Source organism: Palaemon carinicauda, chromosome 14 (assembly GCF_036898095.1).
Source record: "Palaemon carinicauda isolate YSFRI2023 chromosome 14, ASM3689809v2, whole genome shotgun sequence".
Taxonomy (NCBI): domain Eukaryota; kingdom Metazoa; phylum Arthropoda; class Malacostraca; order Decapoda; family Palaemonidae; genus Palaemon; species Palaemon carinicauda.
This window is the reverse complement of record NC_090738.1, coordinates 124,372,759-124,393,019: the sequence shown is the minus strand read 5'-3', so window position 1 is coordinate 124,393,019 and position 20,261 is coordinate 124,372,759. Positions and strand designations below refer to the sequence as shown.

At 47.9% G+C, this 20,261-nt stretch overlaps 1 protein-coding gene across 1 annotated transcript in view; it reads left to right on the top strand.

The window, feature by feature from the left end:
- Nucleotides 1-20,261, top strand: part of LOC137653738 (E3 ubiquitin-protein ligase TTC3-like) — a 250,667-nt gene that overhangs the window by 128,749 nt on the left and 101,657 nt on the right. The window contains exons 17-18 of the mRNA XM_068387356.1: nt 3,390-3,526; nt 13,383-13,509. Coding sequence (XP_068243457.1) covers nt 3,390-3,526; nt 13,383-13,509 — 264 coding nt within the window. The remainder of the gene's footprint in view (nt 1-3,389; nt 3,527-13,382; nt 13,510-20,261) is intronic.

Sequence of the window (20,261 nt, the reverse complement as noted above, 5' to 3'; positions counted from 1 at the left end):
CCCAAGAGTCTGATCTTCAGGATAGTGGGGTTGTGACGTCGTTCTAGGCGAGTGAGGGGCCTGAGGGAGGGGCGGGAGTGTGTACGGGAGACGGAGTCCTGGTGCAAGCAGGGCACGTCTCCTCTGATGATCCCATGTGGGGGGAAAAATGTCCCTAATTCTTCTCCAGCCTCTTGGGCGTGTTTTTCAGGCACTTCTGCAGCCGAGGGCTCCGCCGAGAAGGAGCTTTCCCCGCCGTCGGACCCCATTGCGTGGGTTCCCCCCAAGACGCCATTCAGGTCGCTACTGAGGATGGAAGAAGGCTTCGGGACCTGGTCCCCCATGGAAGAGCGTCCACGTTCCCCCCCCAGCGCTGTCGGCCACGTTCCCGGGCGTTTTTCTACAGGCGTCGCCGCCCACGGAGGGTCGAAGGAACCCTCCTACACCAGCGCGAGAGGCGAGACAGTCAAAAAGGGCCTACAAGTCTTCGGTCTCCTCAGTTGAGGCGCTTTCCTGCTCTTCAAAAGATGAGGTGCTGAGGAATCTCAGGAGACGTCGGGAGAAGTCCCGCAGGAGACTTTCGCGTTCTCGCTCTCACTCTAGATCCCGCCACGGGATTAGGCGCCCAGGATCCCCCAGAAGGAAGTGGAGGAAAAGTGCCTCCCTGGACGGTGAGTGGGTGATGATTCACCGCGACAGGTTGCTGGAGTTAGCTGCGGCACTGGGCTCGTCAAGTTGGCGTCCGAGAGCGCATTCCCCAGAGAGGTACTCATCCGCCAGCAGTTTCAACCGACGGAGGGACTCATCCTCGCAGGTTCCAGTCGACAGGCGTAAGCCTGTGAAGGTTCCGGCTCCATCCGCCCAGCGGAGAGAGTCGCCCCTTCGGTCTGGCAGCCGAGTCCTGACTTCCAAGGCGCACCTGCCTCGTCACGAGCGTGACCTATGGCTCCCCTCGTCGGGCAGGCCCGCAGATACGTGGACCTCCGGAAGGGGGGATAGACCTAGGACGGAGGCCCCCGTCCCGACGGCGATGCCCGTCCTTCAGCAAGAACCCCAGCGAGTGGGGCGGTCCAGGACTCCCCCACGTGCGAAAGCCTCCGCCGGAGGACACCCGTCGCATGCGCCTTGAAATATGACCTTTTGACCTTGAAGATGATGAAGATGACCCCAGGTGGTGTTGAAAATGTCACTATTGAACTCACCGTCCTCAAAAACCCCCATATTGACTCAGAGAACGTGTTTCTAGCCCTTCTTAGAAGTCATTTTAGTCCAGGACTCAAGTTAATCCTTCAGACTCAAGTTAAAAACCCCGATCAGGGGACGTTCCAGTCCTTTCTTGAAGGACGATATATGACAATATATATTAAATTCGGACAGCTCTGCAGACTTGCCTCATATTATAATCAGCTATCTCTCACCATTTATGAGTTACACACAAAAAATGAGCAAAAATGACCAAAATTCAAAAATTTGACCTTGATAAATGACCTTTAGACCTTGAAGATGACCCCAGGTGGTGTTGAAAATGTTACTATTGAACTCACCATCCTCAAAAACCCCCATTTTGATTCAGAGAATGTGTTTCTAGCCCTTCTAGAAGTCATTTTAGTCCAGACTCAAGTTAATCTTTCAGACTCAAGTTAAAAACCCTGAGGTCCTGACGTTCCAGTCCTTCCTTAAAGGAGTCTATGTAGCAGTACCAGCTGTTCTCGGTTGAGTCCCTTGTCAGGCTGGGAGGAACGTAGAGAGTAGAGGTCCCCTTTTTGTTTTTGTTTCATTTGTTGATTTCGGCTACCCCCCAAAATTGGGGGAAGTGCTTTGGTATATGTATGTATGTAAGAAATACCACGTTTAATTTGTATCCTTTGAAACAAACAATCTGCATTTCAAATAGAAATAGGCTGTACTACATTATTTCATTGCAATTACACAAAGCCTCAATCACACTTTAGATTAGCGGAATGGATCGTTGATATTTACTGAATTTGGTTCTTCTCTTGAATAATCTGCATATCAAACACTTCTACATTTTAAGATTGAAAAATAAAAAAAAAATATTGCTATTCTTTGGTTGTTTTACACAATCAAAGCAACGCAACTGAGTAATTCTTTTTCTTACCTCTTGGGCTGTTATCTGTAATGCATAATTATCTCTCCCTTTATTAAATTTTTTCTTATTATTATTATAATTATTAATTGTTAAGCTACAACCCTAGTTGGGAAAGCAGAATGCTATATGCCCGAGGGCTCCAACAGGGAAAATAGCCCTGTGAGGAAAGGAAACAATGACAAATAGAATATGTTAAGAACAGTAACATTAAAATAAATATCTCCTATATAAACTTTAAAAACTTAACAAAACAAGAGGAAGAGAAATAAGATAGAATAGTATGCCTAAGTGTACCCTCAAGCAAGAGAACTCTAACCCAAGACAGTGGAAAACCATAGTACAAAGGCTATGGCACTACCCAAGAGTAGAGAACAATGGTTTGATTTTGGAGTGTCCTTCTCCTGGAAGAGCTGCTTGCCATAGCTAAAGAGTCCCTTCTACCCTTACCGAGAGAAAAGTGGCCACTGAACAATTACAGTGCAGTAACCACTTGGGTGAAGAAGAATCCTTTGGTAATCTGTGTTATCAGGTGTATGAGGACAGAGAGAGAATATGTAAAGAATAGGCCAGACTATTCTGCGAGTGTGTAGGCAAAGGGAAAATAAACTGTAACCAGAGAGAGGGATCCAATGTAGTACTGTCTGGCCAGTCAAATGAACCCATAAGTCTCTAGCAGTAGTATCTCAATGGGTGGCTGGTGCCCTGGCCAACCTACTACCTTCTTGATGTATAGAGAAAACTGGAGTAAGATAGATAAAAGTTAAAAGGGGTATGTTATCTGTATTGCATAAATCATCATCTCTCTTCCTTTCATCATATATTTTCTGAGGTCTTTTATAGATAAAATTGAAGTGAAATGAAAAGTAACCCTAATGAATCAACACAAATAAAACCGACCACATTCTTTTTCTTTTAGTAATAATTGGTGTTAAGTTATAATGATAATATTAATGATAATCATAATAAAAACTTATAATGATAAGCTCTTATAGTTTATTTGAATACATGCTATATTTTTCTTCATCTGATAGTTGTACTATTATTATGTATTATTGAGTACATGTAATTTTTTATATATATAAATTTACTTGTCTTGATAAGTTTACAATACTTAGATTAAAAGCACAATTGCACCAGATCATTCAAGAATTAAGAAGGTACTGTATTACTGTACTAGTCTAAGGGATCTTTATCTTATAATAAAAAAATTACCTTGCTATTTCATAAATTTCATAAAGATGTTAAAGAACGGATCTAAAAGTCTGCATAATATTTATTTTTATATTCTTATCATTTTTAGGCGGTTTTGCGTTTGACCGGAGGCCTGAAAGGAAGGGCGATGAATATCAAGCTAAAGCCGAGGGCTAAGTGTCGATTCAAGAACTGCATTTCTACTCAGGGTCTTAATCCCTTTGTAGGAGAAGAGATTTATGAAACGTATGTTGATGTATTTAAGCCTTGTTTATTACTAGTCAAACCTCACTGTATCGGAAGCTCCTCTGAATCAACATGAACCTGATCTACTAAACAATTTTCTATTGCAGTTGCATGGCTTTAGAGTTATTCTATTTTCTTATTTTTCTTTTCAACCACTGTTCACTATTTATAACAATTCATTGGCAAAGGGACGAGAGGCATGCTATAAGACTGCAATATCTCTCTCTCTCTCTCTCTCTCTCTCTCTCTCTCTCTCTCTCTCTCTCTCTCTCTCTCTACATTTATTTTTGGTAAAATATTTTCAATTTAACTTGAAAATAGCTTTGACTAGCTACCCTACTTATAATGATACTAAAATGTGTTCGTGTGTGTGTGAGACATTTAATTTGAAAACATGAATGTTTATTACAATTAGTGTAGTGTACTTATGAATCTTGATATAAAGTCAGAACCCTTTAGTCATTTTATTTTCTATGACTTTCTGTGGAATAGGTTATCCGTTTAACTTATATACTATATGGTATTTGTTGATAATCCTTTGCTGCACATATCTCTAAAGAATTTTCTTATTGCTCTGTCTTCTTGTTTATATATTTACTGTTTTTAAAAGATCATGCTGAAAGATGCATAAAGCGTCAGAGACGATAGGTAGGTAATTCCCAAGCTTAAATTTTCCCAGGAAAATAAAGACAAGAATATATTATGTTGTCTGGTTATCCGGTCTTGCTCATGTGTGCGTGTTTGGTATATGTAGTCCATAATATATTTGTTCCGTAACCGAAATACAAACCACGCTATTTAAATAGGGTATTACTTTCGGCGTAGCTGAAATGACGAGCCATTAGAATTTTAACGAGGGTTTACTACCCCCTCGCTAGTTAGCGAGGGGGTAGGGGAGGGATAGCTAGCTACCCCTCCCCCCTCACACACCGGTGAACTAGTTCACTTTGCTTTTGGCTCGGGTGATGGTCAGACGTGTCTGCTCTCACCCTCGCATATTGGCAGCCTTAATCTTTTTTGCTTTCTTTTTCAGTTGTGTGTTTGGAAGTTGGCCTCTCTCTTTATCATGCGGAAATGCCCTGGTTTACCCGACCGCCCTTGTGGGACTTATATGTCGGCGGTCGAGACGGACCCTTACACCTTGTGTCCATTCTGCAGAGGTCAACGGTGTGATAAGGATAAAGTGTGCAGGGAGTGGTCTACCTCCCAGTGGGAGAGGTTTTCCCGGCAGCCGAAGAGGAAGTCCAAGCGGGATCTTTCCTCTTTGAAGAAGGAAAATTCCAAGGACTCTCTTTCGCTGCCCGAACCTCCTCCGAAGCTCCCACTCAATCGGTCTCTCTTGAGAGGCCGTCGAGTGGTAGCGTAGGCCGTTCTTTTGTTGACCGACCTTGGGGTTCGGGAGAGGGAGTTGCCTCCCATAGCGAGGCAGCTCCTCCTCCTCCTCCGGGGGAGGATTTATCTATTTCTGTTGCTAATGATGATTTATTGCAGCTTTGGGCTTCCTTTGGGCTTAAGGGTTCGCCCTCCACGGAAGCCCTGTTTGACTTGATCCAGTTGGGAGCAGGTGTCAAACAGTCGCTGGTGATAGCGGAAGTTGACCCTCTGTCTGTCGTCGATGTTGTGGTGGCAGAGGCTTCCGACGGGTCGGGTCAAACCCCTGCCTTGGGTGCTGATGTTACTGAAGGCTCAGTTCCCCCCTCCGAACATCCTTCGAGGGAGGAGTTGAGTCCAACGGTCTCTCCTGCAGGTGAATCTCCCCCTCGGGGGAGTTCACTGACAGAGACTCCTTTTCGGAGGACCGACGATGGTGTTCCTGCTGCACACAGAGGACGTATCCGTCGCAAGGCTCGCCCTCCTTTTCGCCGTAGAGGTCTTCCTCTCCACAAGAGAGTTAGGAGGCGCCTCTTCGGTTCCTCGCTCTCGCCGTCCCCCGCAGAGGATCCTCCTCGACGTGATTTGACCGTTGCAGCTGCATCACTGGATCTCTCTGCAGATCGTTCGCGATCTCCTACGCCTGCCAGACCGGCTGATCATCCTTCTCCGTTCCTGACAGCTGATGCACAGTGGGCGCCCACACACCCCGTTATCCAACGGGCACCGGTCCCTTCGGGGCAAAAGGGCTTGTCTCACAATGTGAGCAAGTCCCTTAAGTGCCAGGTTTCCCCTGTGCGCCCACGATCTCCTGCGTGCTCGCGCGCTGCCTGTTCCTGCTTTTGCTGAGAGACTTTCTGTGCTGGAAACAACGCGCCAGCGATCTCCTGTTGCAGAGTCGACATGCCAGCGCCCTCTTGCTCGCCATCATTCTCCTGCTCACCAGCGATCTCCTCCTCGCCAGAGCATATCTGCGCGCCCTGATCCTGATACGCGCCTAGCGCGCCCACGATCTCCAGCTCGTCAGCGAACTTCTCCTGCTCGCCAACGCGCAACTGCGCGCCCACGATCTCCGGATCTGGGCACAGGAAAGAAGACTCGTCCTTCGCCTTCTCGCCAGCGATCTCCTGCGCACCCTCGGAACTCGCCCTCTCGTCAACCCTCGCCTGCGCCCTATCACGCGCAGTCACCTTCGCGCGCACAGGTTTCAGCTCCTACCGTGTGCACTTCCAGAGGCCTCCGATCTCCTGCGCGCCCCATCGCCTGCACGCCATCACTCTCCAGCACGATCACGCGCCCACACGCAACCTCACCTGTGCTCAGTCGCTCACCTGCGCGCCATCGCTCTCCTGTGCGCCATCACTCTCCTGTGCGCCGTCACACTCCTGCTCGCCAACACTCGCCCACGCGCACCCTCGCCCGCACGCCAACGCGCACCCTCGCCCGCACACCAACGCGCACCCTCGCCCGCACGCCCACGCACACCCTCGCCCGCACGCCCACGCGCACCCTCGCCCGCACGCCCACGCGCACCCTCGCCCGCACGCCCACGCGCACCCTCACCCGCACCCTCACCCGCACGCCCACGCGCGAGCGTTCGCCCGCGCTCGAACCTGGGATTATGCCATCGCGCGAGCCCAAGCGCGATTCCCACCGGGTTTCGTAACGCGAGCTTCTTAGAGAGTCTTCAGGAACGAGAGCAGTCAGGTCGTCTTTTTCACATTTCCCCTCCCCCGCAAGTGCAGAACAGCGCGCTTGCAGGAGGTGGGGAGGTCTTCAGATAGATCCAGGCACACCAATCTTCTTCCCTCTCTTCTCAGGCAGGCCCTGTGGTATCTACTCCGAAGGATCGCCCGATCCCCTTCCCTCCAGAGGGAGTCTCTGACACTGCGTCTGTCAGTAAGCAGCCATGGTTTGGGTCCCTGATCAGAGCTGTTGTCCAGGCTGTTAAGCCTACCTTCTCTGATTTGGGTCTCAAACCAAGGGCAGCTCCGACCCCACTGAAGAGGAAGAGAGGAGTAGAGATCGTGGTGACTTCTCCCAGGGTCAAGCTGGCTCCTAAGAAGTCCGTAAGGAAGGCACATTCCCCCCCACAGACTTTCTCTCCATCTCCTGTGGATGAGGCTTTTCCGTCCTCAGGGGAATCTACCGAGGTGAGACCTTCTCCCACCGCACCAATGGGAGAAACCCCACCTCGAGTAGGAGGAACGTCCCTTGTTGGGGTGGAGAAGAGCCCTCAGACTTCGTTGCTGGAGTCCTGCATCCCTCCTAGGAGGGACCCGAAGTACACGAAGACTATCCCGAAGTCTTCTTCCAGTATTCGACCAGAACCAGCGAGACCCGAGGAGAACGTCCAGGTGTCCCCCCAAGAAGAGCCTTTGGGGACGGGAGACTTTGCTGCCAGTTCACCAGGAGGAGAGCAGCAAGAGTCAGAACACGCCTTCTGGCAGGTCTTGACTCTGATGAGGCATCTCAACGGGTTCAAGGACCCTGAGATCGCTCCTCGTGAGGGCAAGGACACGGTCCTGGACCGAGTCTTTGGCACCCAGAAACCCACTAAGGCCAGTGCGGCTTTGCCCTGGTCCCAAGGGGTGAAGAGTGCCAGGGATAAGGTTGAGGGCCAGCTCTCCGAGGTCGCCTCCTCCAGCCGTTCCACTGCCGGCAACAAGCTCCTCCCACCTCCTCATGTCCAACAAAGAAGGTATTTTGAGATCATGGAGGAGTCTTGTTTAGCTCTTCCGTTACACCACTCTGTGGAAGAGCTTACCAGGCGAGTCTCTCTTGAGAGACTCTCAAGCCAGCAAGTGACTTTCTTGGCAACAGAGATCCTGAGCCAGGAAAAGGTCGCGAAGTGTGCCATGCAGGCTACTTCGTAGGTGGACGTCTGGCTGGGGTCTCTTGGCATCCTGCTGTGATCCGAGGATCTGTCCAAGGAAAGCACCAGGAAGGCCCTAGAGACCTTCCTCCTTTCTGGCACCCACACCATTGAGTTTCTGGCCCACCAAGTCTCGAACTTGTGGGCCAACTCGATCTTGAAGCGACGTGATGCGGTGGCTGAAAAGTTCCATTCGAAGGTCCCAGCCGTCGAAGTCTGCAAGCTCAGACACTCTTCCCTTCTGGGAAAGAGTCTGTTTGAGCCCAAGGATGTGGAACAGGCAGCTGGGAGGTGGAGGAAATCTAATCAGGATTCTCTCCTCCAGAGGGCTCTTACAACTAAGCCCTGCAAACCTCCAGCACCTCAACAACCTCGCCCGTCCAAGATGACAAAACCGGCAGCGGCAGCAAAGACGACGGTGTCCAAACAGCAGGCCTTTCCTGTCAAGGACAAGAAGGGCAAAATGTCCTCCAGGGGAGGCAAGAATCCTAGAGGGAGCGGCCGAGGCCGCAAACGCTAGGATTGGCAGTCCCCCTGCATGTCCCCCTGCAAAGTTGCACATTCAGGTGGCAGCAACTCAGGGCCGATGCCTGGACGATCTCCGGGATCAGTCAGGGATATCGCGTCTCGTTCATAACATGTCTACCTCCCCTGACAGCGAATCCAGTGTCGTTGAACTCCTATGCCATGGGATCGGCAAAGGGGCTAGCCCTACGGGCAAAAGTCGAGACCATGCTGAAGAAGGGTGCTCTCCAGGAGGTCGTCGACTGTTCCCAAGGCTTCTTTAGGCAACTCTTTCTTGTAAAGAAGGCGTCTGGAGGCTGGAGACCAGTCATCGACCTCTCAGCTCTGAACAAGTTTGTCAAACAAACTCCGTTCAGCATGGAGACAGCAGACACGGTCAGACTAGCAGTGAGACCGCAAGACTTCATGTGTACACTGGATCTGAAGGACGCGTACTTCCAGATCCCAATTCATCCGTCTTCAAGGAAGTACTTAAGATTCAGCCTAGACAACAAGATCTACCAGTTCATGGAGCTGTGTTTCGGTCTCTCCACAGCACCTCAGGTATTCACCAGTGTGTTCACCCTGATCTCTTCGTGGACACACAGGATCGGCATCCGTCTCCTCCGATATCTGGACGACTGGCTGATCCTGGCAGACTCGGAGTTGACCCTTCTTCGACACCGAGACAAGCTTCTGGGACTTTGCCAAGATCTAGGGATCATGGTAAATCTCGAGAAGTCTTCTCTGCTTCCATCTCAACGACTGGTATATCTAGGCATGATCTTGGACACCAATCTCCACAAAGCCTTTCCATCAGACGACAGGATAGCAAGGCTGAGGAGGGTTGCAGATCCTTTCCTCAGACGAGAAGAGCTTCCAGCCCAATCGTGGTTACGTCTCTTAGGTCACCTTTCCTCCCTGGCCCGTCTAGTTCCAAACGGCCGCCTCAGGATGAGATCCCTGCAATGGTGGCTCAAGTCCCGGTAGAATCAAGGCCACGATTCCCCAGACGTTTTGGTCCCTATGGGTCCTGCGGAACGGACGGACCTTCAGTGGTGGGTGACAGACGAAAACCTCTGAAAGGGAGTGGATCTTCTCGTCCTCCCCCCGGACTTGATGCTGTTCTCAGACGCCTCAAAAGAAGGGTGGGGGCCCCATGTTCTGAACCACTGGACCTCAGGCCTATGGTCAGAATCAGAAATGTGCCTCCACATAAATCTGCTAGAGATGAAGGCACTTCAACAGTTCCAACAGATCCTGGCGGGCCACTCCGTTGTGGTGATGAGCGACAACACCACGGTAGTGGCTTACATCAACAAGCAGGGAGGTACCTTTTCACAACAGCTATCCCATCTTGCTGTAGAGATACTAAGATGGACCGAAGTCCACTCGATTCCACTATCGGCTCACTTCATTCCGGGCAAAAGGAATGTGCTTGCCGACAGTCTGAGGAGAGCATCGCAGATAGTGAGTACCGAGTGGTCCTTGGATCCTCTAGTAGCCAACTAAGTCCTGACTTTGTGGGGTTCCCCGACGGTGGACCTGTTCGCGACAGCCTTGAATTGCAACCTTCCGCTGTACTGTTCCCCAGTCCCGGACCCCAAGGCACTATGGCAAGATGCCTTCCAACAACGGTGGGACAACATCGACGTATACGCCTTTCCACCGTTTTGTATGATGAGAAGGGTGCTCAACAAGACCAGAATATCGGTCAACCTGTCAATGACCTTAATAGCTCTGCTATGGCATCATGCAGAGTGGTTCTTGGACCTTCTGCAGCTCCTGACGGAACTCCCGAGAGAACTTCCTCCGCGACATGAACTACTCAAGGAACCACACTGCAACATCTTCCACAAAGCCCTAGCATCGCTTCGGATTCACGCCTGGAGACTATCCAGCACCTCCTCACAGAGAGAGGCTTTTCGCAACAAGTTGCGGAAAGGATATCTCGACACCTGCGAAAGTCATCCGCAGGAGTCTACCTGGCGAAGTGGAGAGTCTTCTGTGGTTGGTGTCGTGGAAGGGGTATCTCTCCACTCGATGCCACTATTCTAGCAATAGCGGAGTTTCTTGTGTATTTGCGGGAAGAAATGCGCCTTTCAGTCTCGGCAGTGAAAGGCTATCGCTCAGCTTTAAGTCTTGCCTTCAGGCTGAAAGGAATGGACATTTCCTCCTCGCTGGTACTTTCTCTACTCATATGAAGTTATGAGCTTACCTGCTCTCAGTCGGAAGTGAGACCTCCTCTATGGAACGTGGTTCGAGTCCTCAGGTCTCTTAAGAGAGCTCCGTTCGAACCATTACGCCAGGCTTCTGATCGCCACCTGACTTGGAAGACTGTGTTCCTACTCGCATTGGCCTCGGCCAAGCGAGTCAGTGAATTTCATGGTCTCTCGTACGACATTGCCCATTCAAGGGGATGGGGGGAGGTAACGCTGAGGTTCGTCCCTGAGTTTGTAGGTAAGACTCAAAATCCCGGGGTTCCGGACCCTCGGTTCGACTCCTTCCGGATTTCGAGTCCCCGATCTGTAACAGATGACCCAGACCATCTCCTACTGTGCCCAGTGAGGAGTCCGTGGCTCTATCTTAAGAGAACAGCTGCAGTTCGTCCTCGAGTGCAAGCATTGTTTGTGAGCACAGGAAGGATGAAGAGGAGGGTCACTAAGAACACCATCTCAGCTTGGATTCGCAGGGTCATTCACCATTCCCTGAATCCAGACCCTCCTCCGTCACGTTGCCCTAGAGCACACGATTTCAGAGGCATCGCTACGTCCCTGGCATTCAAGAGAAACTACTCAGTGACGCAGGTTCTACAAGCAGGGGTTTGGAAGCGTTAAACGACCTTCACAGCCCACTACCTGCAGGACGTGACCCACAGGAGGCTCGATACGTTCTCTATCGGCCCTGTGGTGGCTGCACAACAGCTGGTCTAAACCTCAGGCTCCTTAATAGACAAGTAGCAGAAGGTTGAGGGCATTATTACCCGGTTTTAGTCTGCATGAATGAAAAGGTATGCCTGGCCCTTACTCTTTTCTTCATCCTCCCCTCTCTTGGGGAAAGCAGCATCCTGGGTTCTCTGCGCAGCTGACCTCAAACCACTGCAGGTAAACCATGCTTCTTTGTGTTCCTAGTATTAAGATAATACTGTCGCGTCCCCCATACCCTGACGAGTTGGTATTTGGAACGTCCTAACCTAGAATTCCATCTGAAGGACTCCAGGTCAACTTCCTAGGACGAGTCACACTTCATTCCTTCACACACAAGCTTACGTAGGCCGCACGTTCCTTGCAGAGCAAGGTACTTGCGAGGTGCAGGGACTCCTTATCTCGAGTTCTACACACTCAGATTCTGAGTCCCCGGGCAAAGCCAAAGCCAGTAAGGCTGGGACTTACCACCCTACCTAAGGGTTAAGTCACCCTACTTAAATAGCGTGGTTTGTATTTCGGTTACGGAACAAATGACAAATTCGTAGAAATTTGTATTTTTCCTAACCATACAAACCTTAGCTATTTAATCAAACTTGCCCGCCAGCCCTGTCCCCTGGGAAGTCCTACCTCTAAGCAAAGTGAACTAGTTCACCGGTGTGTGAGGGGGGAGGGGTAGCTAGCTACGCGAGGGGTTAGTAAACCCTCGTTAAAATTGTAATGGTTCATCATTTCAGCTACGCCGAAAGTAATACCCTATTTAAATAGCAAAGGTTTGTATGGTTAGGCTTTAATATTAAAGTTTTAGTGTTAATTCTGTAAAAGTAGTTTGCTGCTTTGTGCACCTTAAGTCATCTGAGGAAGGCTTACAATTGAATATCTTTTTGTCACGTCACTTTATAGTTTATTATAAAAATAAAAATTATCTACGAATTTGTCATATTTTTGTGTGTGGGGAGAGACATTTTTGGATTTGAGGGAAGGGTATAGCCACTCTTAATTAAATAACCCCAAAAAATAATGTGTTACTACTTATGATCCCCAGTGGTGAGGTAAAATTACTGCAAAATCCCATACTTACACATACTAAAGTCTGTTCAATCAATCTGTACAAAATAACTTGAACCTGACTTCATAAAACATGAAATATTTAAAGTAAACATTAAGTTTTTTTTTTATTATCGACAAATGTTTGTTTTTCAAACCGAAGAGAGGGAATTTTTTAGCTTAGATTTGGTACCAATATGATAACAAAAAACTGAAATATAAAAAAGTGACCTTTAAAAGTAATGTATACATGTAGATGGAATTTTGTATTGAAGCATTAAAATGCTAAGAAAATTAAAAAGTTATTAAATGAAAAAAAAATACATTGAGAAGAAAAATAGAGAATTTTGGGTTACCCCAAAATAACATTGCTTTAATGGGTCGAGGCACCCTCCTTAACCCTTTTGCTGTGATGATGTCTATATATGTCCAAACATGCTAGGTAATACCCACCGTGACGTCGGGATATGTTGTCATTATTATTATTATCATTATCATTATTATTATTATTATTATTATTATTATTATTATTATTATAAGCTGAGCTACCACAGTTCACACTTGGGAAATTTCCCCCAGAAAAATCTCCTCTGCCTAATACAGTATTAGCCCCTCCCTCTACTTTCTTCAGCCAACCAACAAAGTCGTCGGGATTCTAGCCTTCATTTCTGAATATTTAAGTTATTTTAGTCTGTTTTTTATTACCATATGATATTCACATCACACACACTAGCCAATAGCAACATCCGCTACCTGAGGCCAGCTTGGAGACGTAGGGATCCTTACAACTCTCCTCACCACCAACCAAAATATTTGCAATTCTGGTCCTTATTCATGATCATGTAAGGTCTATTTTAGTGTATTTCTGTGTCCACCTTTTACTACCACAAGTCACACCCACAACAAGAGGAAAACGTACCAGCAATGCAAGTTGTAGACACGACAAGATTTGTCTTTTTTCTTATTTTATTCCCTTTTTTTTTCAACAATCATTTCTACAAAATAATATCTTCACGACTATTGCCACCGCAATTGACACAGTTCATTACTGTACTGAAGAATGATGATTTGAATAGGCAAAGTTCTTATTGTATATAAGTTCAATTGTAGATGTTAGAATTTTTTATTTCACCAGCAACCCAGATTTCAAAGGATTTGTGGATGTACTTTGTGAAGACCACTGCACTGTGACGTACCATCCATGTTGTTGGAAAGCGCACAAAGAAGAACTTGAGGACCAATTTGGAAAAATGTCAGACAAAGTAAGTTATGTATACACTCTTGAACCTGGTGAACATATGTTGCAAGATATAGACATTTGTTCAGTTCATGTTTTGGCAGAGCTTTTAGGCTATTTTTTCTCCCTGTTGGAGCCCTTGGGCTAATAGTATCCTGCTTTTTCAGCTAGGGTTGTAGCTGTTGTATCTTAGTAATAATGATAAAAGCTGTAGTATCTTTTGCATCAGAGTCAGAGAGATGAAATGCAGAGCCAGCACTTTATCCATCATCATTATTTCATGTGATAGCTAGGCTAATCCTTCAACTGTTCCTCCTGGATGGCTATGAAAAAGAAAATGGGATTCCAGCCACCTTTGCCATAGAACTTTTCAGAGTTTAAATCATGTAGTGTGTTTTATATATGATTTTAAGCATTGATGATTTATTTCTTTTCCTTTTGGTGAAGGGTCAAAGGAGGATGGTAATGACTCCAGCATGTAAATAACTGTTAACCCTTTTACCCCCAGACTATTTGGAAATTTCCAACCCTTAACCCCCAGGGGGTTATTTTTTTCCCAGCACATTTTGCAGTATATTTTTTTCAAATTGCCCTAACAGCCTTAATTTTTGTCATAGAGAGGTCAGGTTGGTCTCATTCTCTTGGAAAATGCCTGAATTTTCTCAAAAAAATTATCAAATATATGAAAAAAAAATTTTTATATCATTTTTTGCTAGGACGTACCGGTATGTCCATGGGGGTAAAGGGATGGGTTTTGTGAAACGTACCAGTACGTCCTTTGGGGGTAAAAGGGTTAACATGAAAATTTATTGTTAACCTTTCATCCTTTCAAGTGTTTTGCACTTGGTGACTAAGTCAGTCCACAACTGACATAGGTATCCTGTAACGCCAAGTAATATAGAATTGTTATTCCATAGATCATAAATTTATTGTTTATTACTTTTAGTGACCAAGGTTTAGTAATTTAAATCATGGAAAACAAAGATTTAAAAAGTAAAAGAAAATTTAATATTATAGCCAAATTTTTTGTCCAGTAGCAGCTGTTTATAGATAAATTATTAAATTAGAATATCATTTATTGTATGGAAGCTTCACATATACAGTATTGAAACGTTTATTCTATAGAAATTGTTTTCGCAATCTACTTGTGGAACCCCAATCTACTGTATGGTTGAACCCTTTTCAGTTTCTGCTTACCAAGCTTTAGGAATCTGAAAAGGAGCCTTGTTAAAAGTTATTGTTATTATTATTACTACTACTAGCTAAGCTACAACTCTAGTTGGAAAAGCAGGATGCTATAAGCCCAAGGGATCCAACAGGAAAAAATAGCCCAGTGAGAAAAGGAAATAAACTATGTGAAAAGTAATAGAAAATAGAATATTTTAAGAGCAGTAACATCATCAAAACAAAATATTTTAAGAACAGTAACCACATTAAAACAGATCTTTCATATATAAACTATAAGAAAAGACTTACCTCACCCTGTTCAACATCAAAATATTAAACTGCGCTGACAGTGCTTGACTAGGAAAGGGCTTATTTTTCCTATTCTTTTTTAAAATACTTTACTGTACAGTGATGCATCCCCTCTGCTAAATATCTCATAAGTCAATATGTATACTAGAATGACATGATATTTTTATATTCATAAAGTGCATTTCTGGAAAGACTCCTGTGTAATTGTTCTTTAATTATTGTAAGTGCAAAAACAGTTGATCCGTAACTGGAATACAAACCACGCTATTTAATAGGGGTTTGTTCAGTAACTGAAATACAAACCACGCTATTTAATATGGGGAATTACTTCGGCGTAGCTGAAATGACGAGCCATTAGAATTTTAACGAGGGTTTACTACCCCACCGCTGGTTAGCGGGGGTTAGGGGGATAGCCTGCTACCTCCCCCCTCACACACCTGTTATTTAGTTCACTTTACTTTCGGCTCGGGTGGGAGGCGGACGTGTCCGCTCTCACCCTCGCCTCTTTGACAGCCATTAATGCTTTTTGTCTTTTTACTTACTTTTTCTTATACTTGTAAATATATATAAACATTCTTCATGTTTATGTATATTTTTGTACAGTATATAGAAATGTAGTAAGTTTTCGTTTCAGTGTTTGTGCTGTGTGTGTGATGTACGACAACGCCACCACCTGCGTAGTGGCAGGCCACAAATGGGGCCCGGCCTCTCCCTCTTGGTCCATCGGTCGTTCCTCCGGCTTTCCCGTTAACTCGGCTGCCGTGGGGATTTGTCATCGCCGGACTTTCTTCATTCATCTATTATCTTCGCTGTTCCTCCTCTCCTACAGGGAACTTGGATTCTCAGCGAAGGGAATGTAGGAGTTTAAATTGACTACGGTCTCTCTCTCTACTCGAGGTCGTTCACCTCTTACTACTACTACGTACTATTACGGAAGCTCCTTTCCCGTGCGGGTTGGGTTGCTATTCCGTTTATTTGTCTCAATTTTCTTTAATGAAATCTAATTGTATAGTTTAACTTTTCAGCTTTCTTACTATTAATGAACGTTCTTAGATGATTTAGATAATTATAATTCTGTTATAATTCTGTTTTTATTACAGTTTCTCCGCCCTCCCCCTTCTCCAGTGAATATCAGTGGGCGGGGAGGGCGCATACTTAATTTGTAATTCTTATTTTTCGCTATTCCCTCGGGGTTACTCTTCGGAGTTCCTCCCGGGGGAATTTCTGTTAAATTATTATTTAATTTTATTCCAGTTAACTATGCAGAGTGCCAACGAAGCAGAGCTGTCCTGTTTGTGCATGGGGAGTCTGCTGTCGCTGCCGTCTCTCTAGGACATAGTCATGGGCGTTATCCCTTCTCTTTAGAAGTTCTCCCGTGACAACTGTCAGCTCTTCATTTCATCTTAGAAGTTCTCCCGTGACAACTGTCAGCTCTTCATTTCATCTTAGAACGCTAAGGAGGTTCACCTCCAGGGGTAGGTAGCTTCCCTTCCGAGGGAGGCTCCCTTCCCAGGTGTGAGATCTTCCTCCTGCAGACGGGGAACTTCTCATACCTTAATAATTCCTGGATGGGGTTTCTTGGTCCTCTGGCTGTTATGCGCTTGGTGCTGAGCGACCGCACTTGTAACCATGCTCAAGGTGCTGAGCGGTTGCAAGGCCGGGCGCATGAAAACTTCAGGCGGCTATGCTCTTGGGGCTGAGCGGTCGCACCTGCAGCTATGCTCAAGGGGCTGAGCAGCTGCAGGATCAGTCTTGTGACCTCTCTCGTGCGCGAGAGAGGCCACTCATAGAGACTCCTCTTCGGAGGATTGCTCATTATAGGTCAGCTTGCTGATCCAACGGCCCTAAGGGGCTCCATCAACAGTGTCTTCAAGTCTCTTCTACGAAGTGTCGCCTTTCTCGTTTGCGAGAGAGGTCACTCATAGAGACTCCTCTTCGGAGGATTGTTCCTGTTAGGTCAGCTTGCTGATCCAACGGCCCTAAGGGGCGCCTTCCCAAGTGTCTTCAGGTCTCTTCTACGAAGTGTCACCTCTCTCGTTCGCGAGAGAGGCCACTTATAGGGACTCCTCTTCGGAGGATTGCTCCTTATAGGTTAGCTTGCTGATCCAATGGCCCTAAGGGGCACCATCACAAGTGTCCTTCAGGTCTCTTCTACGAAGTGTCACCTCTCTCGTTCGCGAGAGAGGCCACTCATAGAGACTCCTCTTCGGAGGATTGCTCCTTATAGGTCAGCTTGCTGATCCAATGGCCCTAAGGTTCACCATCACGAGTGTCTTCAAGTCTCTTTTACGAAGTGTTCACCTCTCTCGTTCGCAAGAGAGGCCACTCATAGAGACTCCTCTTCGGAGGATTGCTCCTTATAGGTCAGCTTGCTGATCCAATGGCCCTAAGGTTCACCATCACGAGTGTCTTCAAGTCTCTTCTACGAAGTGTTCACCTCTCTCGTTCGCAAGAGAGGCCACTCATAGAGACTCCTCTTCGGAGGATTGTTCCTGATGAGGCCAGCTTGCTGATCTGGACCTCTCCGCAGATCGTTCGCTATCTCTTAGACCTGCTGACCTGCCATCTCCGTTCCTGACTGCTGTCGCGCTGTGAGCTCCAACGCATCCTGTTGTTAAACAGGCATCGATCCCTTCAGGGTAGAAGGGCGTATGGGTAATTACTGCTCATACTTCCCTTAAGCGCCAGGTTTCACCTGCGCGCCAACGCTCTCCTAAGCGCCAGCGCACATCGTTGGAGTTTTCTGAGATAGCGCACAGGCGCTCACCAGTGCTCCAGCGATCTTCTGCGCACCATCATTCACCTGCGCGCCAGCGGACATCAATGGTTGTTCCTGCTAGCGCGCCAACTTCACCTGCACGCCAGCGCACATCGTTGGAGTTTATCTGAGGTAGCACACAGGCGCTCATCCGTGTTCCAGAGTTCTCCTGCGCTCCATGACTCGCCAGCTGACCTACCGATCTACCAGCGCAACCTTGCGCTGCAACAAGGACTTCGGTCCTGGACTCTAAGCAGACCTGCTTACGGTCCTCATCGGGGAATGTTTGCCCTTTCTGTAAGGACACATCCCAGTTCCTGATCGTCCTGCCAGTTGACCCTTCATCCTAGCACGTTCGCCACGAGCGGGTACCGATGGTTTCCCGTGTGTGCTCGCTGATTATACGCGCGCAAGCGCCGACGATCTTCTTACGCGCGCAAGTGCCAACAATCTACTTTTGCGAGCGGGTACCGATGGTTTCCCGCGCGTGCGCGCGCACACACCGATCTAACGTGCGCAGGCGCCGACGATCTTCTTACGCGCACAAGCGCTAACGATCTACAAGCGATGATGATCTTCTTACGCACACAAGCGCCGACGATCTTTTACGCACGCGGGTACCAATGGTCTCCCGCGCGCGTGCCAACATTCTGGCCCGCACGGGCTCTTCATTCTGTTCCTGCACATCATCCTGATTCCTGCGCGCCCGCGCGCGAGCATTTCAACAGTCTCTCGCGCGCGAGCCCAGGGTATTCCCACACGCGAGTCCAGGGTTTCCCGCGCGCGAGCCGAGGGTATTCCCGCACGCAGGCGCGCTTCGACAGTCTCTCGCGCGCTACTCCCGGGTATTCCCCAGCGCGCTCCTTAGTGCAATCGCCAATACCCTCCCCCGCGCGAGGCGGCCGGACATCGTGCGGTAAGGGCACCATCACCACATTTCCCCCCCCCCCCAGCACGGAACAGTGCCGGTAGGGGGGGGGGGTTCTAGAAAGGTCCAGGGACGTGCTTTCCTTATCTTTTTACAGATCACTTCCCCTCTAGAGGGAGTGTCTGACAGCGCAGCCGTCAGCCTAATTTAGGACTCTAATCAGAGCGGTAGCACAGGCTTTCAAGCTATTCTCTTTGAGTTAAGCCATATATCCTTGGCTGCAACTACTCCCCCGAAGAGGAAAAGAGGAGTTTCGGACAAGATAACTTCTCCGAGGACGTAACTGTCTCCTCGTAAGTCTTCGAGGCAGGCACTCTCCCCCTTCAGACTCTTCTCCCTCACCTTCGGACGAAGATTTCCCGCCCTCATGAGAGTCACAGGAGGTGAGACGTTCCCCAATCACACCATTGAAGGAAACCCCACCTCGCGCGGTAAAGTCTTCTCGTATAAGAGTGGAGAAGAGCCTGCTTCCATCGTTGTTGGAGTCCTGCTTCCCTCCCGGGAGGGAGTCAAAGGACTCCAAGACAATACCGGGAGTCCCCTATCACCGAAATCTACAGGCTCAGACATTCTTTCGTTATGGGAACGAACCTGTTTGAGCCTAAGTACGTGAACCAGGCGGCCGAGAGGTGTAGGAAGTCACTAAGACTCCCTCCTTTATAGGGCTTTGACATTCAAGCTCTATAAAACTCCAGCACCTTAACAGCCACATCCCACCAAAACAATGGCAGCTAAGTCAGTCTTTCCGGTCAAGGACAAGAAAGGCAATAAGTTCCCCAGGGGAGGGAAGAATCCTAGAGGGAGCAACCGAGGTCGCAAACGCTAGGATTGGCAGTTCCCCTGCATATCCGCCAGTGGCGGAATCCTACTAGGTTGCGCAGACAGGTTGCAGCAACTCAGGGGCTTTACCTGGACGATATCTGGCAGACAAAGTCAGTCTTGCAGTAAAACCGCAAGACTTCCTGTGTATACTGGATCTGAAGGATGCGTACTTCCAGATCCCAGTCCATCCGTCATCAAGGGAGTACTTAGAATTCTCATAGACAACAAAGAGTACCAGTTCAAGGTGTCGTGGTTCGGTCTCTCCACAGCACCACAGGGTTTCACCAGAGTGTTCACCCTAATATCTTCATGGGCACTCAAGATCGGCTTTGTCTCCTCCATTATCTGGATGACTGCCTGATCCTAGCGGACTCGGAGTTATTCCCTCTTTGACACCGAGGCAAACTTATAGGACTTTGCCAGGATCTAAGGATCATGGTGATCATGGTAAGTCTCGAGAAGTCCTCTCTGCTGCCCAATCAGAGACTGGTCTCCACAAAGCCTTCCATCAGATGACAGGATAGCAAGGCTGAGAAGGTTCTTAAGCCCTTTCCCCAGACGAGAAGAGCTTCCAACCCAATTGTGGCTACGTCTCCTCGGTCACCTTTCACCCTTGGCTCGTCTGGTTCTCAACGGTCGCCTCAGGATGAAATTTCTTCAGTGGCGGCTCGGGTCCTGGTGGAATCGAGGCTACGATTCCCCGGACATCATGATCCCTCTGGATCCTGCGGAACGGACGAACCGCCAGTGTGAGTGATAGGCGAGAACATACGAAGAAGAATGGATCTTCTCG